At 36.3% G+C, this 11933-nt stretch overlaps 2 protein-coding genes across 16 annotated transcripts; one reads left to right on the top strand and one right to left on the bottom strand.

The window, feature by feature from the left end:
- Window positions 1–264: 264 nt before the first annotated feature.
- LOC114275048 (uncharacterized) lies at window positions 265–6526 on the bottom strand. 2 transcript variants are annotated; one of them, XM_082898130.1, is made up of 3 exons: window positions 5706–6520; window positions 894–935; window positions 265–442 (listed from the first exon to the last, which is right to left on the bottom strand). In XM_082898130.1, exons 1-2 carry the CDS (start codon window positions 6168–6170, stop codon window positions 924–926), a joined length of 477 nt encoding a protein of 158 aa, XP_082754256.1. In that variant the 5' UTR covers window positions 6171–6520; the 3' UTR covers window positions 265–442; window positions 894–923. The 2 variants fall into 2 exon arrangements, with proteins under 2 accessions (XP_082754256.1, XP_082754255.1); XM_082898129.1 differs by lacking the exon at window positions 894–935 and having other exon boundaries at window positions 5706–6526.
- A 182-nt stretch (window positions 6527–6708) lies between these two features.
- Window positions 6709–11683, top strand: LOC114275049 (uncharacterized). 14 transcript variants are annotated; one of them, XM_082898133.1, is made up of 5 exons: window positions 6709–7330; window positions 7941–8011; window positions 8673–8799; window positions 9960–9999; window positions 11365–11683. In XM_082898133.1, the coding sequence occupies exons 1-5, from the start codon at window positions 7236–7238 to the stop codon at window positions 11449–11451; spliced, it is 420 nt and encodes a 139-aa protein (XP_082754259.1). In that variant the 5' UTR covers window positions 6709–7235; the 3' UTR covers window positions 11452–11683. The 14 variants fall into 14 exon arrangements, 2 of the variants coding, with proteins under 2 accessions (XP_082754259.1, XP_082754257.1); XR_014346040.1 differs by having other exon boundaries at window positions 6709–7198; window positions 7285–7330; window positions 7941–9020; window positions 9960–11683; XM_082898131.1 differs by having other exon boundaries at window positions 9960–11683.
- Window positions 11684–11933: the final 250 nt, after the last annotated feature.

Below are 11933 nucleotides of genomic sequence, written 5' to 3'. Positions count from 1 at the left end.
GGACCTACCTTGTCACGCCCCAAACTCGCCCCTAAAAGTTGAGCATGACCAATTCGAAAACGGACATAAAATTCGATATGTATATCATAGGGGGCCTGAACGGAAGCAATTAACAACATGAAATAACAGCCATTGAGCTAACTCCTATATGCCAGGATCACAAATATACCACCAAACAGTTCCAACATATGATAAATGGATACACAAGAAACAGATATTCACATACATATATAAATATATATACAGATCCAGCCCCGCACGTGGGGGTGTAGAAAAAATATTGGTAGGGAAAGTTATACATGCTTAATCACATTAGACAAAAGATTAAGGACCAAGCTAGGGGTCATTAAGGGAACCCCACAAAGCGCTTAAGCTTCTTCACGTTGCTTGACCAAAAAGGAGTGACCAAAGCTGAACTAAGATTGATCTCCAAGTTGATTGCCTACAGAGACAGACATAACACAAGGTGAGCATGGCTTAGTGAATAATAGTACACAAACAATTTAATGAATAAACTTGAGTTATTATGTATATTAGTACAGAGGTCATATGATTAAGTTTATTCTATAAACATTTTCAGAACGGCCTTGGGCCCAATCTCTATACAGAGCAGTTTCAAGTCCAGTATCATACAGAACGGCCTTAGGCCTAACAGATTTTATAGATCGACCTTACGTCCAACAAATTGTACAGATCGGCCTCAAGCCCAATAGATTGTACAGATCGGCCTCAGGCCCCGATATCAATAGAGCAGACTAATATTAGAGTTATACAGATGTACACAGCTTTTTCAATTGCTCATATAAGTTATCATAGGTAACTTGTGAATAACAGAACGTTAATAACAATTATTAATGATAAGTAAAACGTACTGCTACCGTACTATTACTCACAGTGGGCTTCCAAAATTGGTTGTGCGGTCTTCAAGTCTTGACCTACAAATACAAACATCACAGCACAATTCTTCAATATACATTTGAGTCACGCAATTGGTTCTTAACCTTATTCAATTATCCGCCATTCGATCATTCCATTATTTCTATTATTTTCTTATTTTATTTTATTTTATGCTCATAAGATGTATATGGAGACATAGGACATGTGAAAACTATGTAAATGAAGGTCCGAAAGTCAGAAAATGGAAAGAAACAAAAATCAAAAAATCTGTCCTGTTTAGTGGCACGTGCGGTGCCCTGGCCGCTCGTGCGGTGGCCTTAGCCGCACGAGCGGTGGAACTGCAGAATGCATTTTGGCCCAAAACAAGGTTGGCCGCTCATGCGGTAGCCCTAGCCGCTCGAGCGGTCTGGGTGAAAACCAGTTTAAAATTCTGCTTTGAAAGGGAATCTTCTTTTTTGCAAAATCAACCTTAGATTCATGAAAATCAAGGCCCAAAACTTTAGAAAAATAACTTAAAATAAACATCATAACTTCAAAACAAAACTTAATGTTTCATGTGAAGGATCTAAATCTTGAATTTAAGGGTGAAGTCAACATCAATACACATGATAACAAATTCATGGAGTTTTATCCTCCATCTTCAAAATCATGCAAGAAGATAAACTTCTGAACATGGATTAGAGGATGTGAAGCCATGTGTGAAAAATTATGAGTCATCTTCCTTCAATTCCACATGCTCAACCCAATTTCTTCCTGGTTTGAAATATGTTTGGTTCCAACCACACACACACACACACACGCATATATATATATATATATATAACCCTCTAAGTATATAGATAAACTCCCTATAACATGTAAAATCAAGAGGGGAAAGGTGAAATTTCCTATCACAAAGCTTGAAACCAACAACACAACTTCAAATACAATTAAACAAAGAACACACACACACTCTCTTGATCTTAATCACAACCCTAACTTCTATATTGTAGAGAATTCCTTGCTCATTAGTCAAGAGAGGCTTAACAAAAGTAGATAATACATACCTTAAGCTTAAATTCCTACAAACTCTCTCAAATTTCCCTATCTTCTCATTGTTGAACTTTCTTCTTCCTCTCTAGCTTTGTTCTTCTCTAGCTCTCTCTCTCAGGAGATATTTTTGGTGTGAAGGCTTCTAAGTCAAATGTTCAAGGAGACACTTATATATATATATATATATATATATAAAGGTTGAATAGAGACAAAATTCAATCAGTTTAATCATCCCAAATCAAATTTTTACAAAAAATCACATTATGATCTAAAAATCATGCTGATCTCAATTATAAAGTCAATTTCGGATTACTAAGCTTCTAAGGCTTCCAATTTCCATTCCAAACATCATAATTGTAACAGATATTTCTCTTATTAGACAGATATGAACCTATAATCATAAGATTCACTCAATTAAACTCAATTTCACATGGAATTTCACAGCAAGCATATAAATGCATAGAGTAAGGGACTGAAAGTATACCAGAAAACATATACGAGGGTCGGGTTATTACATACCTACCATTGGCTGAATTTGTATATAATAATAGCTATCACTCAAGTATTGGAATGGCTCCTTATAAAGCTTTGTATGGTAGGAAATGCCATTCTTCGATCTGTTGGACCGAAGTAGGAGACAGACCTTTGTTTGGACCGAAACTTGTGCAAGAAACAACGGAAAATGTGAAATTGATTCAACAAAAATTGAAAACTATACAAAGTCACCAAAAGAGTTATGCAGATGTCCGAAGAAAAGATAAAGAATATGAAGTCGGGGATCACGTGTTTATCAAAGTAACTCCAATGAAAGGTCAAACGCGGTTTGGAGCGAAAGACAAATTGGCACCAAGATATGTAGAACCATATGAAATCCTTGAAAAGATCAACCCAATGACGTATCGGGTAGCCTTACCACCGGTCATGGAACATATGCATAATGTTTTCCACATATCTATGCTTCAGGACTATCTACGAGATCCATCACATGTCATTGAACCAACACATATGCTTTTGAAAGATGACTATACCTATGAGGAGAGGCCAATTCAGATTGCGAACCGCCGAATCAAAAGATTGAGAAACAAAGACATACCGTTGGTAAAGGTTGATTGACGAAACCACGAAGGGATATATGTAACTTGGGAAATGGAGGAAGATATGATAAGGAGATACCCTGAATTGTTTTCTTTAGATTCAGTATTCTTCCAAAATGAAGGTAACTCGAGTTTGGAGGACCAAACTCTTTAAGAAGGAAAGACTGTAACAACCCCGACCTGTGATTAGTCTTTAATCCATGATTAAATATGCTTAAGAATAATTAAGATGAAATTTTGAATTTATTTGGATGTGTGTATGGCATTATTTGTGTTTCTATCAGTCCATCGTAGAAATATCTGTTTGTAGTTCTGTTCTGTTCTGTGAATCGAAGGCCTTATCGGCATCCGATCGCGAGATTAACTTAAATTATGTGTTAGTTAGAATTTTTAGAATTTTATGGTAGGTTCAATTGAAAGTCGATTCGGAACGATTTAATTAGAATAACTTATGTCTAATTGAGTAATTTGATCAACCATTTAATTAAACCATTAATTTAGCCTATATAAGGCATTAGTGGACCCTCATTTACATTTTACACTCTCATATCTTCATCCTTGGTGGCAAAAACGTGAGAGTAAGAGAGGGAGTAGGAAGATTTGACTCTAAGCTTGAGAATTAGAGAGACTTGAAAGGGAATTGAAAGAATTGATTTGTGAGCTTAAACATCAACACATCTAAGCTAAAATTGGGCCCCTAAGGTAAGAAATTAAGCCTTTAGTTGTGTAATTGGAGTACTTACCACATGTATTCAAAGGAACTAAGTGAATTGAAGCAAGAATTAAGTTGATTGATGTAGAAAGAAGAAGATGCATGCATGCATGCGCATGTATCACATGACAAATAGAGCATGTTGTCTAAGAATTTGTCCTATGCATGTTCATATTTTAGCTATGGTTTAAGAATTAAACATGTTTTTGAGCTAAACACCTCATTTGATTATGTTTTGGACACTTGAAGCTCAAACCATTTCATGCATGCAGTATTCATGTTATGTTCTTAAAGTCACTAGGTGGATTTTGAACAATTGACATAATTTTGAGCCTTGATTTCATGAAATGATCTTGAATTTCTATGTTTTCCAAGTTTAGATGTGTTTTCTCAAGTTTCTGGCCCTCAAGACCATAATTTACAGCTTTGGGGTGAGTTTGAAGCTTGGGAGTGCAATTTGGAAATTCCAAATTCTGCCTCTCCGCTCGAGCGACAGATCCTGCGCTCGAGCGTAATTCCACTCAAGAGACTAAATATTGGCTTGAGTGTGAAATGTAAGCCCCCAGAAGTTCATATGTTTTGAAGACCGCTCAAGCGACAAGAGTTGCACTCGAGCGAGGACTCTAGTCTCATGCTCGAGCGACGGTCGAGTGAGCGTCGAGCGGAGAATTCACACAACCAGTACTTTTTTAGAGTTTATAGACTGCTCGAGCGAAAAAAGTTGCACTCGAGCGGCCCCTCATATTTTGACCCTCCGCTAGAGCAAAGGAATTTGCGCTCAAACGAGGCCCCTGTTTTCCAGTATAATTGACTAAGTGTTTCAAAGTGCATTTTGGCATCCTCATCGCATCCTAAGCATTCCTAGGCCATGATTAAGACATAATAATGAGGATAAGACTTACAAACACACTAAGAACGAAACAAAATAATTGTAAAGAATTTCGAGCATATGTTACAATGTGTACATGTTATGTGTTGTTATAGGTCACGCGCCATAAGCTATTTGATTTGCCTATACCATCCGTCTACTTTTGGAGCCTTTTGTGAGTAATAACTTAGTAAAGCTATGTTCAACTTTATTTACTTTTTGTATGATAAAATAAGATCTGTTTTCTGAAATGCTATGTTATGTACAATGAATGATTGTCCAATTTCTGACAATGTATTCGTGGCATCCTTAGCATCATGTGATATCTGTTAGTTGTTACCCGATATCGAAGGTTCCGTTATGGAACTTATTATGTCTTTACTTTGTTACTCATACCAGAGGCTCCATCATGGAGCTCAGTATATCTGTCATCTGTTACCTGGATCCGGAGGTTCTTTTATGGAACTGGTTACTCATAACCACCATATCGTTATTAGTATTCACGGCTAAAAAACCTTCTATGACATGCATATGGCATGCCGTTAATACATCAATTATACACGACACACGTACGTTAGCCGTTAAAAGTATTACACTTTTCACGGCGCAAAAAATGCTAGCCGTTAAAAATATCATACTTTTTACGACACACAATTTATGTCGTAAATAGTATTAAAAAAAAAATAGGTGGCAAAACAAAATGTTTTAGCGCCACGCACCAAAAATATATTAAAAAATAAAAATTCAATCAAAATACAAATAGGCAAATCAGAGATGGAGAAGAGAAAGGGTTAGAAAGGGAGACTAGGCAGCGGCTCTTCTAGCTAGAACGGTGCTCTCTCTTCGGTGGCAGCGACGATCGACGGTTCAAAGGGGAAGGGTTTCGTTCTTCTCTTCGCTTTGAAATCCTCATCAATCCAAACCAACTCTTAGTTCAATTAAAATTTCTTACTTCCTTCAAAATTTTCCTTTCTAGTTGAATGAAAATGTTGTTTCTTTTATTCTTGTGTTCTCCAAAAGTTAACAATCCTTTTTTTTTTTCTGCATAAAACCATGATTCATTCCAAACAAAGAGTGAAAGTGAACTGTAGTGTATATATACCTCTTTCAAGAATTTAGCATAATTGCTAAGAAGCAGAGCATCTCCAGGGTATGCGTCAATCATCTTCTGATAATACTCCTCCATGATGTTATTCCCATGATTTGAATCCCAATACCCAGAACTCCCATCCCCATCACCACCGCCCGATCCTCCTCCTCCTCTTCCTCCTCTACCACCACCACCACCGGTCAAACTTCCACCTCCGCCGTATCCAGCACCACCACCCACAACAACACCCCCCAATTTCCAATCCCTTACCCCAACAACATCACACTCCTCATCAACCACAATCTCATCCAATCCAGAGCCCAAAAACAACACTCGATCCAACGAATCCGATCTCGAAGCAAAACCCTCCTGTCTCTCCTCCTCCTCTTCCTCCAATGAAAGCTCTCTGAGATTGGTCTCCGACATCGCTCTGGTCATCTTCTTTCTCGATTTGTCGATCGGAGAAACTGAGACCATCGAGACAGATCAAGGCTTCGGGATTTGAAGAGAAATATCCGTCTCTGGCGATGTTGATGACTCTTTCGAATGTGGTAGCCATTCCTTTAGATTCTTCCTTTAGAATAAGCCAATTTTTCTAATAGACTCTTCCTTTCGATTCTTCCTTTTGCAGTGGCTCCTTTCGTTCGTTGTTAATATTGAAGGGGGTTTGGGGCTGCCTCGGCTGATGAAGATTGGGATGGCAGAGAGAGAGAGATAGGGAGGAAGAGAGAAGATGAAGAGAGTAATAGGGGGTTTGGGATTGGGTCTACAGCAAGAGAATGGGCTCTGATGGAGAGAGAGAAAGAGAGAGAGGGGGAGAGTTGTGTGTTCAAAATTTGAAAATTGAAGCAGAGAGAGATTTTGAGCAAAAAGGAGCACGTGAGAGAGATTTCCAGCCGCATTATCTTGAGCTAAGGTGAGAGACATTTTGAACCATTAGATCTTGATGGTAAGACATATTAGCCCTTGGATTGAGTAAGACATATTCAGCCCTTGGATTGAAGCAATCTAAAGGTCCAAATTTGGACACATATATATTTTCAGTCCTTGAATTCAAACTAACCCTTCCATTGTTATATAGATGTATGATTTTTCTTCTTTGATTTCTATCAAAATCATCACAAACTGTGGAAACAGTAACTGCTTTTTATGAGTATTGTGGCCATATTTTTGGTTCTCTGTTTTGTGTACTTTGTTCCATTAATTAAAGTCAAGTAGCTGGGTTTTCAGCTATTGTGGGATTTTATTGAGTTGACTTTACTACTAGAATCACCTTTTGGCTTAAATTGTTCAACACAAGTTTGGTTCTGTTGCCAGTTTATTTTGAGTCGAAAACAGGACATTTTCTATATACACTTGTTTAGTTTTTAATTCCCCACATGTCTGGTCTGTTGCTGACCCTTATGTCTTAGGTCTAGATCTGGGATGCTACTGGTCTAGTTGCTACAGTTATGTGAGCATTGTTCTCTTCCATCGCTGGCAGTGCTTGGCTTCTCTTTGCTTCAGTTTGTTGATTTCCTTCTTCCTATTTCTTGATAGACCATGGAAAAATTGAAGTTAATATGTCTTACCTTTGGTTTTATACTTCTAGGCCTTGCATGTGACAGATTGGGAAGACGTTTGGGACGTAGTGGTAGGTAAGCTCATGATTGCTGCTTTAATGTTCATAATTATGTTGTTTATGATATTTGAACGATTTTTACTTCTATTAACTGTATGTTAACAATTTGGCGTAGCTGATTAAAAAAAAAACAATTTGGTGTATTTGAAGCCACTTGAAAAAGAATAATTGTTATTGATATGTAGAAGCATTCAAAAAGTCAACTCGGAATGAAAAAAGCAGTTATGACTACCGTTGCCTATCTGGTGGTGTCTTTATAGTGTGTTGCCAGTGTTGTCTGTCCGCAACAACTCTGTTTTTAAACCAATGCTTAAACTTTCAATTGGTTTAGACTCTTTTTTGGTCCTTATTCTCTAGCCGCATAGGAGATCTTGATGAATCTTGTTTAGAATGTTTATTCTGAAGGCTATTGTCCTTTAAGCACCCTAGACCAACAAGTTATTGAAAATTGGCAAGTGTGTGGCGTCAGATGCTGAACCAGGCCATGCTACTTTTTGTGCAGCTCGTCTGGAAGTACATTCATAGTGTCATAAAACATATTGACATGTCCTATTTTGTCTACACATTTTATAAAGCATGTCTCATTCTGCAATTTTCTTTTGTTTGTGCTGGGCAAAAATTCAAAGTTACCATGATATGTTCCTGAAGAACTACAAAGAGCTTGCTAGCAAGAGGAACTGGAAGCAGCTCCTTCTTGGTAGGTACCCAACTTTAATGTGCTATTTCTTTTAGTATAGGGGTATTCATGGACTGGGTTGGTTTGGTTCCAAGGTAAACCAAGAACCAAACTGGTCCTTATGGCTCCATAAATTTAGAAACCAAATCAAGCCATGAAAAACTGAACCAGAACCAAACAGCTAGAAGTGGTTTGGCTCCACTTAGGTTCTAGGCTTGAAAAGTAATCACTATATCTAGATTATCCAGGTTAATAAAAATTGATTTTTCCTTCCTATACAAGTACTCTAAAATTTTCACAAGCATACTTCAAATTTTTTTAATATTCTCCAAACTAACCTTTAGAAATACATAAAATAAAACAAATTCATATTATATAGTGATTACACTGATCTTGAAATCTTTGACAAATTGAAACAAACCAAAATGAAAGACAAAAGTATACCCATTTCACCTCTGCTTTCTTCTCCTTTTTTCCTGTGTTCATTCTTTTGTTGAGAGCTTCAATGAAGCAGAAGACAACAAGGTATGACATTTTGGACATATGCTTATTATATTATGCTAATGAACATGTGAAGAGGCAGTTCGTTGTACACTTGCAAGGTATGGCATTTTGATCCATTGCAAAAGCAATCTTATTATTTGTTCTTTGTTTAGAGACACTCATTTCTATTGTTCTTTAGATGAGGCTGAGGCTGGGTTGGAGTGCCTTCATCAATCTACAAAGAAAGAGCTACAACTGTACTTGAATGTAGATGGGCCATTGAAAGACTCCAATGAGTTCCACACAAAATTAGCAAGACTGGCCAGGTATTTCCAATATATTTTTTTTAAACTCTAGTTTTATTCTGCGTAATATGAACCAAATTGAAATGCCTAGTGAACAATGCAAGGGATAGTGAATTTGCTACTGGCAGATGGTGAAGAAAAAGGGAAAGTAAAAGGACGGAATGAGACATTGGGGTGGAAAATCAACCCGACAAACACACAGAGAGTTTTGGAGTTGGTGCTTCTTTTCAATTGAGATAAACGTAAGACATTAGTAGTGTTTTACCTGTCATACATTGGCCAACCAATTCATCCTTCTCATTACTTGTCTTGTGCCATTATATTTTATCACTGGTTAGTTGCAAGCCTTTAAGTCTTAGTTGTTTGATTTGCTGCTTGTTTATCTCAATCCATGCAATATTGTTGTACAAGTTTATGCTCAAAATAATCTTCCTTGAGAATTTTCTTATCCTTATTTCCTGTTTTGATTTTCTTTTCTTTGTTTAATTTTAATATCTAGGAAGCTTCAATGTGATACAAAACTTTTGAAACTTCCCTTCTTCAATCCGAGAAAAATATTATTCTTGGTTGGAGAGAGAGAGAGAGAGCTCCTAGCCCCCAAATGATATGTAGAGTGAAATTGAAAAAGGGATAAGAAAGGGAGAGAAAGAGGAGAGGAAGCTAACTTCGTGACACCCTGAAAATGAGTAGAATATTTATTCTGAAATCTTTCGATCATGCCCTTCCCTTCCTCTTGCAAGTTGGTTATAATCTTTTGATGGCCCAACTCACATGCACTGAAGGCACCACCAAAATCCAAATAGCTTCCTTTGTAGGTGAACAAATTCATTAAGGACGGAAATAAATAGGAAGATGCCTTTTCATTATAGAAGCTTTTTCAAGACCTACATCTGGTTGTTGCCTTTTGGTAAGGTTTATAGTCCTGCTGTCATCTGCTTCACCATTTACTGGTTATATCACTAGAATTGTCCTCCCAAGAAGATGTCTTTTTTCAATTTGTCATGTGTTCCTATCTTAATATCTTTGCAATTACATCATGAGATGGCAGTAGAGAGTGCGCGGATTTTTGATATGGATTGTTATTAGGTATACTTACTGTCTTTTCTTTTTGTCAAGAAGATATTAGCTTTTCTACACTTTCTTTTGGAGTTTAGCTGACTCAGTTTCTTCTATTGTTTCAGCATGGGCTGCAACAAAGTTTTCATCAGTTATAGTTTACCGGTAAAAGTTTGTTACTTCTTGTTTACATGTTTGTGGATATATCTTTACTCATGCTCCCCCTTTTTTTTTTTTTTGACATTTTCAACTTGAGCATAGTTCTTCTGTTTTGGAGTTCCAATTCCTACGAAAATAATGAACCCTTCCAGTTTATCTGTATTTTGCCAAGTGTCATCTTGTCAGTTGAAGTACTGTCTGATGCAGTACCTATTGAATATCAGTATAACTAGGGGACCATATGATACCAGTCCCCAAAAATGAGTGATTAGTCCTAGATGACACTGAAATTTAGGGGTTATTTGAGATGACCTAAATAAGTGCACTTTTTATCTTTTTACGAAAAGATGTGTAGAAAAGTAGAGAGGTGATGTGATGGAAAAAAGATAAAAAGATAAAAAGATGGATTATTTTAGAGTTGCCAAACTTGGCCTTAATTGTTACAAATTTGTCCTACCTATGATCGAGTCTGGTAAGACAAACATGTCTTTACTATACCCCCGTGCACTAGTTGTGAATATTATTGAAAAGTAGGCATGCCAAGATCCATTTTATTTACTTTTTTCATCTCCCACTTCTTATTCTTCAGTGGCTGAAACCCTTTGCCCTGAACTTGTTGGAAAATTTTATGGTTTTGGATTAATTTGGACTGTGTCTGGAAAAGGTAAAACTAGATCAGCTAAGTTACAATAGCAAAATTTAATGGAAATCATCTAGCTCTTAGTTAATAATGTTTAAGAAATTGAGCTTGAAGCTTAAACTTGAGCTCAGTTTGTTCCAATGCAGAATGAGTGGGGATGTGCTTCTAATTTAGTTACTATTAAGCTGTTCTCTCTGTATTTGTCTTGCCTTGTAAACAAGTTTCTCTATAATTATGGTTAGTTTTATTTTATTTCACTTGTTTGATTATCAATCTTTTTTCTATTAAAATTCTTGAGGACGACAAAATCCTGATGGTCTTCAAAAGCGCACCATTTGTAACTGAGCAATTTTTGTTGAATATTTTGGGTAGGTAATGGATAAAACCTATACAAACCTAAACCTCATACATAGAGATCCTTTAGCATAATTATGCAAGTTCCAAGTAGGTGTTGCATTGAAGTAGATTAATTCCACATCTTCCTCTTTTTAAATTTAATTTTTCTCTTGAGCTTCATATGGTTTGGATTTAGTAGCGAACTATTGAGATCTTGAATTTTTGCTAATTTTTCATTATGACATTGCTTTTATGGGGCCATTGAATTATGTTATTAATTTTGGAAATGTTTTGTTGATGTTTTAAAATTTCTTGATCATTTCTTAATACCTTGAATATTTTTGTCCTTGAGTCGCTGGTTTTTGTACTTATGTGAAGTTTCCTTTGTCATGCAGATAAGAAATGTAATAGGGTTAGTTGCTCTAGCTATTGTCACAGGTTTAGGTGCCTTAACACATACATTGGGCACCCTCATCCTATGATACGAGCAAGTGGATTTGCTATAGCTGCAGCTGCAGCTGCTATAGGAATTGTTGTCAGTAGTTTTAGATAATCTCTTAATAGTTGTCGATATGTTTAGAAAGTTAGATATGCATAGTTTTGGATGGTTTAACTTTTTGTACAGTTTAGAACTTAAGGATATAGTTTTTGAATGTTTGGAATGTATAGACACTTGTTAAATGTTTATAATTTATGGACATAGTTTTTTTTTTTTTTTTTTTTTTGTTTCAAACAATATTTTAGTGATTGATTAATGTTTTGTGATGCTTGTTTGCAATATTTATTAAATTATATAAAATTGGTCAAATAGAACCTGTTGAAGTTTAAAAAAAAAGGAAAAAGAAAAAATTACATATTTTACGGTAGGCATAATAAGTCGTCGTATTACATATTTTACGGCACGCAATTAGTGTCGTTATTTGTCTCACCAATTAACGGCGTGCAAAAGTAGTCATAGAAAAAG

This window comes from Camellia sinensis, chromosome 12 (genome assembly GCF_055761805.1).
Source record: "Camellia sinensis isolate YWXY chromosome 12, ASM5576180v1, whole genome shotgun sequence".
Classification (NCBI taxonomy): Eukaryota; Viridiplantae; Streptophyta; class Magnoliopsida; order Ericales; family Theaceae; genus Camellia; species Camellia sinensis.
This window is presented reverse-complemented; position numbering and strand designations above follow the sequence as displayed.

What these genes read in the sequence shown, in the direction of transcription:
- LOC114275048 (XM_082898129.1), bottom strand. Translation starts at nt 6,170, where the DNA reads ATGGTCTCAGTTTCTCCGATCGACAAATCGAGAAAGAAGATGACCAGA. An exon ending in ATGCTAAATTCTTGAAAGAG is followed by an intron (nt 443 to 5,705) that starts GTATATATACAC and finishes CTGTCTCTGTAG; the next exon opens with GCAATCAACTTGGAGATCAA.
- LOC114275049 (XM_082898131.1), top strand. Translation starts at nt 7,236, where the DNA reads ATGGAAAAATTGAAGTTAATATGTCTTACCTTTGGTTTTATACTTCTA. An exon ending in CGTTTGGGACGTAGTGGTAG is followed by an intron (nt 7,331 to 7,940) that starts GTAAGCTCATGA and finishes AAAAATTCAAAG; the next exon opens with TTACCATGATATGTTCCTGA. An exon ending in CTGGAAGCAGCTCCTTCTTG is followed by an intron (nt 8,012 to 8,672) that starts GTAGGTACCCAA and finishes ATTGTTCTTTAG; the next exon opens with ATGAGGCTGAGGCTGGGTTG.